This window comes from Populus euphratica, unplaced genomic scaffold, assembly GCF_000495115.2.
Source record: "Populus euphratica unplaced genomic scaffold, PopEup_1.0 scaffold12.1, whole genome shotgun sequence".
Classification (NCBI taxonomy): domain Eukaryota; kingdom Viridiplantae; phylum Streptophyta; class Magnoliopsida; order Malpighiales; family Salicaceae; genus Populus; species Populus euphratica.
In genome coordinates this window covers 1,220,369-1,234,342 of record NW_011499858.1, presented here as the reverse complement: position 1 = coordinate 1,234,342, position 13,974 = coordinate 1,220,369, and the positions used below count along the sequence as shown (strand labels likewise).

At 30.5% G+C, this 13,974-nt stretch overlaps 1 protein-coding gene across 2 annotated transcripts; it reads left to right on the top strand.

Moving 5' to 3' along the window:
- Positions 1-7,626: 7,626 nt before the first annotated feature.
- On the top strand, positions 7,627-11,700 carry LOC105123952 (uncharacterized). 2 transcript variants are annotated; one of them, XM_011023746.1, is made up of 4 exons: positions 7,627-8,041; positions 8,117-8,288; positions 8,741-8,871; positions 10,654-11,700. In XM_011023746.1, the coding sequence occupies exons 1-4, from the start codon at positions 7,965-7,967 to the stop codon at positions 11,426-11,428; spliced, it is 1,155 nt and encodes a 384-aa protein (XP_011022048.1). In that variant the 5' UTR covers positions 7,627-7,964; the 3' UTR covers positions 11,429-11,700. The 2 variants fall into 2 exon arrangements, with proteins under 2 accessions (XP_011022048.1, XP_011022047.1); XM_011023745.1 differs by having other exon boundaries at positions 7,628-8,288.
- The last annotated feature ends 2,274 nt before the right edge of the window (positions 11,701-13,974 follow it).

Sequence of the window (13,974 nt, the reverse complement as noted above, 5' to 3'; positions counted from 1 at the left end):
ACATGGTCGTTAACTTCAAGGCCCGTGAGATTAGTCATGGTATGCTCAAGCTGACCCGGACACCCATGTTAATCTAAAAAAAAATTATAATTATAATGAAAGATGGTAAAAAGATTCGGTTTTAATCCAATAGATATTAGAATTGATTAAACTAATGAATATGAATTGTTTTATTTAATAAACAGAAACTATTCTAATTAATTAGCTGTTCAAGATAAATTTATATATATTATGACAAATATAATAATAGAATCTAGTATGCATACTGATGAGTATATATTCAAATTTATAATTGATTTCAAAACAGGAAGTGAGTCACTACCTGAAGCAGCATTAGGCAAGTGATAAGAAATTAATTAGGGAGAGATAACATCCCTGATTTAAATTTTACCATTTGCGTTTCTTAACCTACATGTACCCCCCCCCCCCCCACGTTATTGCGTTTAAGAGTGTGTCTATGATTTATATATAAAAAAAGGTTGGTTTTAAAACAAATTCTTAGCATGCACGTTAATAATATAAAATATTGATGTTAATAATAAAAAAAATACTTGCTGTGAAGCATTTTAAAATAATAAAGTTTTTTATTATCAAAAATAGATATTTTATCTTTAAGTTTTTATTACTCCTCATTTTATGAAATTAAAATATTTGCAATAAGTCTCTTAAAATTCCAACAACATTACCTTAAATTGCAACAACATTACCTTATTTAAATGCACTATTAAATTAGGTGTATGAACCTTTAAAAAAAAAAAAGAATGTAATATAAGCTTTAGATTTGGAAGAAAATCAAAGCTTAACATGAGAAGAAAAACAGTACAAGTGAGGTGAAAAAGAGTATATAAAATTAAAAATATATATATTATTTCAAATTCTTCCTTCACTCTCTTTTTATATTAGATTTTAGAAGTTAGAAAGATAAAAAAAAAATTAATTAATTCTAGTAACGAGCAAAACTAATTTCCACTATTATCAACTTTTATTAACCACCACAAATCCTGAATTAAACTTAAGTGTTTTGGTTATAAATATGATTTTTTTAAGATGAGTTATAAAAAAAATAATTATTTAGGTTCTAACATTTATGATTGGACAAAGTAAAACATGGGTTGACAAAAATAATTATTCATGGGACAAAGAATTATAAACTTAATCCAAGCCTAGAATTATATAGGTTGGTAAAAAAAAAAATTTTATGACCCAAAAATTATTTTATAAAAAACCTCAACCTAGACCTAACCCAAGGCTCAAGTTGGTTCAACACATACATGTATTAGTTTAAGATCACAATCCATTTTGCTTAGGAGTTCTCCATTCTAAACACTTGGGTGCTTTTTGAACCGAATATTAACTCTTCACCTTCCCACTAAATAAGCCTCAAGAAAAAAGTTGTTCCTTTTCGTACATGATTTTGGATTTCATCAAGACATGCCAATCAGGTTTTGGGGTTTTCAATTATCTAAGTATGCTTATCAAGATTATACTCTTGGATTTTTAAAGGTTTTATGACCATTTTTCTTGATGAATTATACACAAACTTTTTTAATAAATGTTTAGTTAACTTTGTATGTGATGTAATAAACCTTGGTGATATTAATTTTAACAATCCTTTTCTTAGGATTTTCTTATTGGCCTTAGCGAGGTTCCTAATCTTGTTGCTAATAAAACATTTACCATTGGATTTTTGACAATTCCTTTTCTTTTTATAGTAAGCTACTTCTTTTGATTTTTATTGTGGAACTTTATCATTGACTTTATAATGTTTGCTTTTGAGGTACTGAAAGATTTTAATATTTTTTTGAAAAACTTGTTGTCATCTTTTATCCTTAACTTTAAAATAAGATCTCAACTATCATATATTTTTATTTATGTTTAAGGTAGTTCTTAAATCCTTTCCAAGATGATGGTTTTTTAAAATGAGTGCAACCATTTAAAAGGATTCATTTGTATTTCATGTAAATGAGTTAAAACTCTTTAATATAACTCATAACAATTCTTAAATCAATTATTTAAAAATTTAAAAATTTATGGACTATGAATATTTTTGTACTGATATCTTTAGCTTTATATTTCTTGTCCAAAGCTTATCATAGTGTCTTTGTATTCTTGATTTAACTATACACATCATAAAGTGTATTGTCCAACTCATTTAAAATATACTTCTTGCACATTAAATCGTTGTTATTCTAAATATCTACAATTGTCATAGTAATGAGAGCATATTTATTATCTAATAAGTTTGTCATTTCTTAAGTTAAAAACTTTGTTGAGTTTAAAGTAGTAATATAAAATAAGATCTTTTACTACTAGCTGTTAAAGTTCAATCCATTGAACTTTTAAGGTTTCTTATCATGCATAAAAAAAAGTGATGATGGAATTCTCACTATCGAAATAGTACTTATCGAATCATTATTATTTGAGATAACTAAATCTTGAGTAAAATATATGATATAATCTATATAGAAAAATAGTTAATAATATTTATAAATAATTATTTTGATTCCATAATAAGCAAGTAATATAAAATCAAACTTGAAATAAAGAAACTTAATAAACAAGAAACATTTAAACTATGCAAGATGAAAATTCAATACTTTATTTATTTTAAAGACATCATATTAAACATGCATTATGTCAAAATAATATGTTTAATCATACCAAAAAGTTTGCAAAACATGTATAAACTCCAAATAATTTCTTAAAGATTAATTTTAAAATATGTTTAACATTTATAAAAGCATATGATAAGATTATAACAACAACAAAAAGGATAAAATACATGTAAGAATAAAGCCTTAAGATTATAAGATTGCAATCCAAAAAATATTAAAAACATAATGATACTTACTTGTTGAAACATTTTAAAATAATAAAATTTTTATTATTGTCAAGGATAAAATATTTATTCTTAAGATTTCATTACTCCTCATTTGATCCAATTGAGATGTTTTCAATGAGTCTACTAAAATTTCAAAACAACAATTTATTTAGATACATTCAATTTATTTAGATACATTCTATGAATTAAAGCTAATTGACTCAATTATTTTTCAACAAAATGAATGTAAGCTCTGTATTTGAAAGAAAAACCAAAGCTTACAATGAAAAGAAAAACACTAAAAAATATACGAGGAAGAATTGTAAAATCTTGAAAAAAATTGTTCTAAACCTTTTATTTACTCTCTTTTTATAGTGGATTTTGAAAGATAAAAATATAAAAATTTCATTCTAGTAATGACTATAATTAATTCTCACTGTTATGAATTTTTATTAACCATCATAAATCATAAATTAAACAAGAACATTTTGGCCATAAATCTGATTTTTTTAGATAAAAAACTGTTTAGGTTATAAGATTAATGGGTTTAACTAGATAAAACATGGGTTGAAAAAATAATTATTTATAAGCTATAGAATTATAAACTCAAATCCAAAAGCCCTTATAGGTTGGTAAATTTATTTTTTTTAATTTAAAAAATTATTTTATAATAAATTTAAATCCAACAAGTATAACCTGAGTTGAGTTCACGTGTGCATACGAGTTTAAACCTAAAACCTGCATTTCCCAGGACCTCCTCCCTTTAAAGCTTACATGCCTTAGGTGGGTATTAACTCTTCACCTGCTAGCTAAAAAAGCCGAAAGCCATAAGTAAAACTTCTCAATGTTGGATATAGTTTTTAAAGTGTTTTGAATTTCATTAAAACATATCAAGTAATGATTGTTTGAGATTAATTTTTTTATCAATTTATAATTTATTTAAATCATGTTGATATTCTATATTAAAAAGCTTATATTAAAATTTAAATTTTAATAAAGTTATAATCTCAAAAGTAAATAAATCCCAGTTTTAACTTGATGTCAAATTTATACTCCTACGTTTTGTAGCAAAATTTTCAACATTACTAACCTTTAATATAATAAAACGTGAAACAATGAAAAAGTACCGTTTATTAACATGTATCTAAAAGACATAATCTTTTTTATATATATTTTTTAAAAATCATAGTGGTAATTATTGACGGGGCTATTTTTGCCGCTATATCTATAATCATATGATAATTAAGTATTTATTTTTTTACTAAAATTCAAATATAAAAGAATATATATATATATATATATATAGTTTAAAAAAACAATTGATTGAAAATAGATTTAAGCTTAATATAAAAAATAATCGAAATATTATTAAAAGGTATGGGATTTAACAAATATATATGAATCTCGGCCTTTAGAATCTTCTGTGGATTCCAATTGATCATATAAATTATTTAAGCCATTTCATAATTAATGTTCAAAATTAATTATTCCTGTAAGTTTGATAGAATTTTAATATATTGTTTTCAATTTTCAAAATTATGAAAATAATGTCAATTTAAATAGATGAAATATCAAATAATTTAGAAGTAATATCAATCAGTTGAAATCATTTGTCACATTGGATTTAGTTTTATATAAAAAAGGAACACCATTCCACTTCCTAAACTAAACCACAGCAAATCTTTTTCTATGTGCTGGTCAAAGCTAAGTCAAAGCACGCGTTCTAAAAACACGCCTTTGTCGGTTGTCATCAAAAAATTAAACTAAAAGACAATATAGTATTCAACTAGATCTTAGATTTATGGTTATTTTTTTCACATAATAAAAATATTAAAAAAACCTGATATCTAAGCCATTACACCAATTAATAATTTAAATCATATAAATAAAAATTATAACAAATGATAACAAAAAAAAATTTAAAAAATCTGGCATAATCTCTTTCCAAATATAAAAATCTAATGTTTAAGAAAAAAAATACAAAGTAACATAAAAAAACTCATTTAAATTATGTTGACTCACAAATTTCATTACAATGATAATAGAATTGAGATAATTTTATAGAAATAAAAATAAAAAAATAAAAAATATTAAAATAAATTGTAAATGCATCAAATGAAATAAAAATAAAAAAATAAAAAAATATTAAGATCAATTATAAATCCATCAAATGTTGAATAATAAAATTAAAATAAATAAATTTAAAAAAGAAAACTAAAGTCAACATGTGTTAACCTTTGGTACCAGCGATCTTGGTTATGAATTCGAGATTAACCCTAAATAAGTTAAATCGAAAATAAAAACAAAGCAAAACTCTAAAAAAACAAAAAAAAAACATTAGTGTTTTTTTAAAAAAACTAAGCAACCCCGAGAAAATATTATAAATTTGGTTTAATTTCTAAAACTCAAACTCGTAAAATCCTAAATCCGGGTTGAATAAAAAAACTTAATTTGTAACCAATTTAATTTTGAATGATAAAATCATGAAAAAATATATAAATTAAAGATATGGGGATCAAATTTGATTAAAAAAACCATTGAGGATGAAAATGTAAAAAAATCTAAAAAATGATATTAAACAAACAAATAGCAATATGATGAATGGAGGCTAAATTTGAAAAAAAGAGTGTAAAATTAAAAAATATTTGTAATTTTATGACGGAGGTATTTTTAAAAATTTTCTAAAAAAAGTATGACTCAAGCCATAAACACAATTGAGGAAAAAAAAGGTAATATATAGATAAAAAAAAGAAGGAAATGATAAGAAATACACAGTTTAAAAATTCATAAAAAAAAATAAAGAAAAAAAGCAAAGCTTAATCACTAATGATATAAATGATAAAATTAAAAAAAATAGCTTTAAAAAAAAAAAAAACTCAAGAGAATCTCCTAACATCTCTAACAAAAAGTCATCAACAAAACCAACTTTAACCTTCATTGAATACAACTTGTTTAGGTTAAAGGTTGAGGGGATGTACAAACCTTATCAAACTTATTATGCAAGTATTTGAGTAGTTATTAACAAATATCAATATTGTTAGATTTAAAATTAAAAGTGAAGTATATTTTATAGAATCATCTATGTTGCACCATTAGTGATGCCACTTCTAGAACCATTAGGGCCATTTCTACCATGACTTGTGCTATTTTTGCCATCTTTTCCACCATCGTTATTCCTACCATAATTTAGCTTCTTCCTCACTTCTAGTCTTTATATTTACACTAGACTAAACATTAACTTTCCACCATCGTTATTCCTACCATAATTTGTGCTAGCTCTTCCACCACTGATCACTTCTAGTCTTTATATTTACACTAGATTAAACATTAATTTATTTAACACTAGCTCTTTTGCAAGTTATCAAGTTATGGCCAAATAGCTTATAGACATTAAATCTAATTGTCGAAGACCTTTTCCTTAAGGTCCTAGGTTACTTTTCTAATTGTTCTCTTATTTTATTATCTTTTGCTTAACCCACACATATTATTTAAGGATGGAGATAAAATAGTTATCTTTTTTATATGTGGATCAAGATTAACCTCTGATAATGGGTGCATTACCTCACTCTTTTGTGATGCATACAAGAAATGTCATGTCTACATGGAATACAATTAATGTTTTTTTTTTTTTTTATAAATTAATAAAAAGTCTAATCTATCCTTTGAATACTTGGTATTCATTAGCACTTGGTGGAATCATTCTCATATTTCATGACTTTTTCATAGCTTTATCAAGCATGTTTCTCGTAAAAAGAATAGTTTTTGTCTCTCAATATACAATTATAACAAACCTATCATGGAATCTAGATAAGAGCTCCAACCTAATCTTCTTTAGTGATAATTCAATATTTGTCTATTCAATTGTTAAATAACTCAGTCAAATTATTTGTTTTATTTTCAACTTTCACTTCTATGTTACACAAATGTTATGTCCACGTCTTAAAAGAGATTTCTTTCACCAATTCAAAGCTCCATTATTGAGATCACCAATCTTATTTATGTGGTTGTAATGGTTGAGATATGTATAGGATTTAGATGCATTCCAGAACTTAAAACTCTTCTATAAACTAACATAAATATGTCTTTACATAGTATATATGTATTGTATCAATTTGTAGTACTTTTAGGTGGACTTTATAAAAAAATATTAAACACATAAAATTATTAACAAATATAAAATTCATCGTTTCTCTTGTCTATTAAACATTATATATACTAACTTCTGATTAATTTTAGATTTGATTGAACCATATAGAGTATATAGAAATCATCTTCAAGTATCATTATTTTTTATTTACATCACAATATATGTAAATAGAAATAATTCATTGTTTATATTTAAAAATATAAAAAATTATCTTTCTTGAATGCATCAATATACATATAAAATTTTTCTTCATCATCATGCAAAGATAACATCTTTAAATGTAAAAACATCATAAAAAAAGCCTCTATTGCCTGTATAATCTTGAATTTGAAAAGTCAATATTGAAAACTTGTTTGCAAATGAAAAGTATATCGGTGTATAACATAAAGTCAGTATCATGGTCTCACTGCAATGTAGGTAGATAAAATTTGATATTTGATCTCCTACAAAGAGAAGATTTTGTTTTGATTTGTGTTTAATTTATATTTGTGGAGAGGGAGAGAAGAAAATCGAAATCAATGGACAGCATGATGAATTGATTTGTCGTTTGGGTCATGCTATATAGAAGAGTATTTTTATTTTTTTCATCAAAATTAAATACTGTATTGACCTAATATAATTTTAAAATATTAAATGTGAGGAGGGGGCAGAGTAATTTTTCCCATGCTTAAATTAATTTTATATCCTTAAAAGAAAGAAGAGGTCTGTATTTGGATGGAGCTCCAGTCCAAGAATTAGGAATCCTAGCTAACTATAACTGTTCCGTTCTCCCTGGAAAACCGCTGGAGTTACAGAGAAAAAGAGAAATCAACAGCACATCACAATCACACCCTCCTCCTTCACGCGAATCTCACACGCATCCCTTTCTTCTCTATCTCTATCTCTCTGTCTCTGTCTAAGTATTCTTTAATGTTTCTCATCTGAGTTCAATTCAATCATCCTCGACTCGATCAATCAAACTGTCAACCAATCTGATCTGATTTTTTTTTTTGGGATATGATGAAGATGCAGATGGAAAGTAACGGCGGCAGTCATCGCCTTCACCATCACATTAATCAGAATCAGACTCTCAAGTACGGTCAGTTTTCTAATCACGAGGATGAGATAGATCATCAAGTTTTTGATCTCTTTAGTAATTGTAATAGCAGAAGTAATGGTAAAGGGAAGAATCGGATAACAATGCCGTCGCCATCATCAACCACAACAGCAACGGCGATGTTGTCTGCTTCTACCTCTTCAAATAGTGGCGTTGGATTCATTGAACATCCGGTTTCGAAGCTGGATACACTTGCCGGCGTTGCTATTAAATACGGCGTTGAGGTTTTTTTTTTTACTTAATTGATTGGTTTTTTCCTTTATACATCAATGGGTTATTTTTATTTTTATCTGGGTTCTGTTCAAAATGTGATTTTTTCCCCTGTTAATATCAAGGTTTAATTAAATATTTTTCATTACAAAAAAAGAAAAAAAGAAGGGAGGAGGGGAGGTAGCTGCGGGATAATCAGTTTGGTTTGTTTAGAATTGCAGAATAATCAGTTTCATTACTGCCAAAACTTACCTTCACTGACCAATCGATTATGTTTGGAATTAAGTTTCTTTTGTGTTGCCGTTTTCGGGTTATCTATATGTGTGTGTGTGTTTTTGGCTGTTAAAATGTTGCTCGCGATTTCACAACAGTGTATTACTACATTTGTTTTTTGCCTTCAGAGAACTTTTAACTAGATGGCAACGAAGTTAATATTGTTTTGGCTTGTTTGTTACTAATTATTTAGGTAGCTGACATAAAAAAGATGAATAGCTTGGTTACGGATCTTCAAATGTTTGCACTCAAGTCACTCCAGATTCCACTTCCTGGAAGGCATCAACCCTCATCTTTCTTATCGAATGGTTCTGATGTTCCAGGGTATGTATTTGTTCCTTTTGAACCTGTCTGTTCTAAATTTCCATTTCTGGTTCATTTGAATTTCCCCATCATTATTTGTGCAAAAAACATGTGGGCTCTTATTTCTCAACTTACCTTCATTTGAACCTTCTTTTCCTATTACACTAGCATGACTCTCCAAATTGCTAAAACAAGGTATTTAAAAGTGTAGAAAGTGATCCTTATACTGGTTAGTACAACCAGAAAGCTCACCCCATTGCAGTCCTAACCAACCAGCCTAGAGATTCCTTTGAACTTCATATGACGCGTTGGTAAAATTTTAGTGCCACATAGTTTGCAAAGCACAACTGAAGGTCTTAGGCAGGTTTAATTCTTGAGAGTCAGACCACTTCATTAAAATATTGCCTTTTCAGATTACCCTCCAAGGACCTTGCTTGGATGAAACTATGACTGTGCACAGGCCTTCATATATAGATTGGCCACTATTCATGTGGGCTTTCGAAGTATACATGCTCAAGAGGATATGAAGTAAGAATCTAGAATTTGACAACTTACATTAGCAAAAAAGGTGACGTGGTATTGCTGATGGTGATACAATAGCGTACATTTTGGGCGGTAGGATAGATGCAAGAGTTTTTATTCTTGTGGCAGTTGTGGCATTTAAAGGAACTTGTCTTGAAAGATGTGGCTCTACTTGTTAGGTTTCTCGCAGTAAGTGTCACTGGGAAGAATCTGCAGCGCCAGGCTAGGATCTAGGTGTGTTCTGTGCTGCAGTAACCAGTGGGAAAAGATGGAAAAAGGGATGGTGGGTGATCTGGGGAGCATTTCCAGATCTTTTCGCTACTCCCTGCTGTATCTTCGAATTAAATCCAGTTCAATAGTGAGATAATGAAATACTTGAATTGCAGATTTCAAATCTGTTCTGATTGAATTGGATTCAAATCATATCAGGGGGGGGGTTGGTGGATGCATGTGAGATTCACATGAGAAAGAGAGGATGCAATGTGGTCTGGTGGTGTCATTTCCTCTTGGTTTCATGGAAAACTGAATAAGATTTGTGTTCTCTTTTGTTCTATCCTGGTAATCCTATTTTGATGGATAAAATGATTTGCCTCCCGTGACTATAATTCATTAGATAAATTACAAATATTTAGTCTTGGCAAGTATAGTAAAAATAATTAGCTTAAGTCAAAATTATTGAACAGGGGATGTAGTATCATTGGGATCACCTTTGCAGCCTTGTTCCCAAAAGCTCTGCCAGGTTTCTCCCCTTTCAGTTAAGCTGTTTTGCTGGGTGTCACTCGCAGTTTTACTATTTGCATCATCCATGTATCATCATTATTTTGAATCCTTAAAATTCATATACCTTCATCTGACATATATGACACTTTTATCCCTTACTTTCATGAGATTTCACATTTCATATATTTGTCATGAAGTCTGATGTTTTTTGGGTTATGAGAACAAAACCTATTTGACAAAATGGATATCATCTCATCATCAAACATTGATTTAGTATCAACACCACACAAGCGCTAGAAAATTTTCTAAAACTGATTGAAATACTGGTAAGAATCCTAGCCTATTCCAGATTAGTTTGATGAAGTCAAGTGATGTAGTTGGTCTTTCTAGATGGCTTTTAATTTGAGCGGAAAATGCACTTACAGATGAAACCTGATAGCATTCAGTGTTCCATTTGATTTGCTGAAAACTATGTGTTAACATTGAGAATCTTTTGGGGTGGATCACAGCCCCAAGTTAAGCCTAAAGTCTACAAATTATGACACCTGAACTTTTTTGCAGACAGAACAGTTATGAACGGACCCCGCCACGTGGTCTGCAGTCCGATCTCTTTGATTCATTTCAATCTTTGAAGACTAAGTCTTCACGGTGGAAGGTTTCTCCAGCTATGAGCTCTTTACAAGGTTACTATGGGCTTAAACCAAAAGATGAAAAGAAGATGCCTGAAGGTTTTGAGATGGCAGTCTACAGGAACGGACATTCTCATCATCTGGAAGGTGGTCCGTGTCTTAAACCATCACCGGCTTCCCATCCGCCTCTGAACCTCCATCGGAAAACTAAAAGCTTGGCTAATGGGTTCCTTGATGAGAAAAATGGACTGGTTGACAAATTATACCTTGATGAAGTGAAGGAAGGCGAGTCTGAGAAACTGGTGAGAAGGCGTCAGAAATCAGAAGCTGATTTCACTTCCATTTACACTGACTTGCTGATTCGAGAGGAAAGCACCGGGCCTGCTTTCTCGACAATCACTGGAAAGGGCTTGGCTCTGAGACCTAAAGCGGGAAATCGGACCACAACAGATGTTGATGCAGGTGGTTTGACCTCTGCTCAAACGGGTCCAGGAGATTTGACTGATGGATTTCTCGTAGTAAGGAAGTCATCAAGCGCAACTAGTCTGAATGATCATGACAGCATTAGTTCTTCCATGTGGCCAACATCAAAGTGGCATTTGAAGCCAGATTTACAGGCCTTATCCGCTGCAGCCATAACGAGACCAATCTTTGATGGATTGCCAAAACCAATAACGGGTAGGAAAAACAAAACGGCACTTGATTAGTTTAGCATCCGATATCATATTCAATTAACTCGTTGATGACCCAACATTTTGTCTGCTGAGTAGCTCTTGAAGGTAAATAGAGAGAGATGTGACAGGAAAAGAAAAATCAAATAAGATAATACGTTTTTGTTAGTTTATGTTACCAAGAACTGTTAATACATATAATTGTACCCCTAATTTATTCTGTTTACTTTGGTGAGAACAATTAAATCCACCCTTGTGTATTAGAAAAAAAAATGGATTTGATAATAGAGCATCAATACCTTTTGTCATTGATTTATCTTAAATAGAAGATGACAATCCCTTTAATACCCCTTGTCAGAACAGTTATTGAGTGGGACAATGTTTCCTCTTCCCTGCTAAAGTTGAGGTTCCTTTCATTCAAGCCATTCTTTCCTTTCTTTGTGTTCACTATATCGTGTTTGCGTAGCTAGTGGGAGAGGTCAGCTGCAATATCAGGCCTGTTCAGTTGATTTTCCTTCCATCAGGATCAGTCTCGTATGGTAGGCATAGCTCTAATTTTCGTACAGCCCATGAAGCTGCCCAAACGAGCCCTCAAAGAACTGTCAACCGTTTCCTTAGGCATTGTGGTGTGGCGCATCATAAAGCGGACCTCAAATTAAAGAGAGAATTTTGAGTACTACCAGAACATTACCATTCAACATTATAATAAAACCATTCAGAATTAATTTAGAATTCCTTCGGCCTTATCGTCACAATCCATTTTTTTGGATTCATATCTCTGTATTGCCGAAGAGACTGTCTCCTTGCCCATCAGAAATATAGAACCCAGTACCTGCTTGGGCAAAGCATCATCGCAACCAACCCAGACAAGTTTGACAGTTACCTGCCACCGTATTCCTCTTTTCAATATTTATATTATTCCATATTCTTTCAGGTAAAATTAGGTTCTCGCCATTTCTTTAGCTGGTTACTGTACTTGTTCCTGGAGATTTTCCAACTCCGCATATCAAAGCCCAAGAAAGAGGACAAAGGACAGAAGGCAGGAAGTTTAACCACAACAACAAATATAACGAGGGAGGGGTCTTGGAGCTAAGATCAGCATCTCGACTCTCCATATACTTTCTTACTGTTGAGCATCAAATTCAGATTTTCCACACGCACATGCTGTTCCAGAATCTCTCTCTACCACATACATCCATCACATAATGCAATTGCATCATACTCACCAGGCGGCCACAAGTTTGCTTGGATGCTTTTGCCACCAACTCTAGTAGCCTACTACCCCTACATCATATGGCAACCTAATACTGTATAATAGTCTTGGTTTGGTTCTCGTTTTTTGGCACACTAGCTCATACAACATACCAGGCATCCTGACAATGTCCCAAGGCTTCCACAGGGAGATACTTGCTAGTTACTGTATCTCCAAGAATTCTACTTCTCCATCAATATGCTATTTAGATTTATCCTTTCAGGCAATTGTAAAAGTATTTTGAAATCAACTTTATGTACCACTTTTTATATCACAAAATTAATTTTACCACCAATTGTGCCTCTCACCAGCTAACAAATAATCAAGCTACATCAGCCATCTGGACGTTATTTTTCATTTCTTTTTCCTTTTTTTTTTTAATCAATCCCTAACAATCAAACACCTTGCATGTATTAACAGTTAATAATCAGCAAAAGAGTATAACGCTCAAATATATATATATATATATATATATATAAAAAGACGCATTTTCTTCCGTACTGCATAACAAGAAAAGCAGATTCACGTTACTCTTCCAAGATTACCCTATGAAAACGACCTGATACGTGTCCAAGGTTCCTATTGTAAGGAGAGGATTTCTGTAAAAGGAATTAGCTAAGCCATCCCGTCAGGAGGTAAATCACGGCAATTCATCAGTTGTCCTAGGTAATAATAACATCTACATTCATAACTGGTGGTAGGAGTCAGATAGCAAGCAAGTATAGAAAAAATTCATATCAGACAATCTCAGTGAAAAAAAATTCACTAAAATAAATGGTTGCAACAAAAAGTAAATTGAATTCTCAAAATGAGCAACTGTTCACATTGTGATGATGATACAGCACGTAAGACGGGTCATAAGGATATTCACATATGGAATTAACTGTTTGTAAGCTAATAAGTATTTCTTCAAAAAAATTGAAGCATTTTGTTGGACACCTTTACTTTTTAAAGATACCAAGAGGAAAAACTATTCCTATCTAAAAAATACAAAATTACGAGCATCGTTTTGGTTTTGAGAGTCCACATCAAATATTTACCTCAAATTTTGCAGAAGTTTTCTCCCACATATAGTTTGAACTTTATTCCCCATAATGAGATGTAATGAATGAGCAGATTCAGCTTAATTGTTTGCTTAAACCTGAAACAGTACAATTTGCAATTTGCAGTCATCATTCAATTCTAACAGTGAACAGCCCTTGAAATTTAATGATAAATCTGACTGCATAATATACATCACAAACATGCTCATGCTCAGTGGACTCATCCCCTTCATCAACTGCAGAAAGCCAGGGGGGTCCAAAACCTATGAGGCAGTATGAGAATTCCA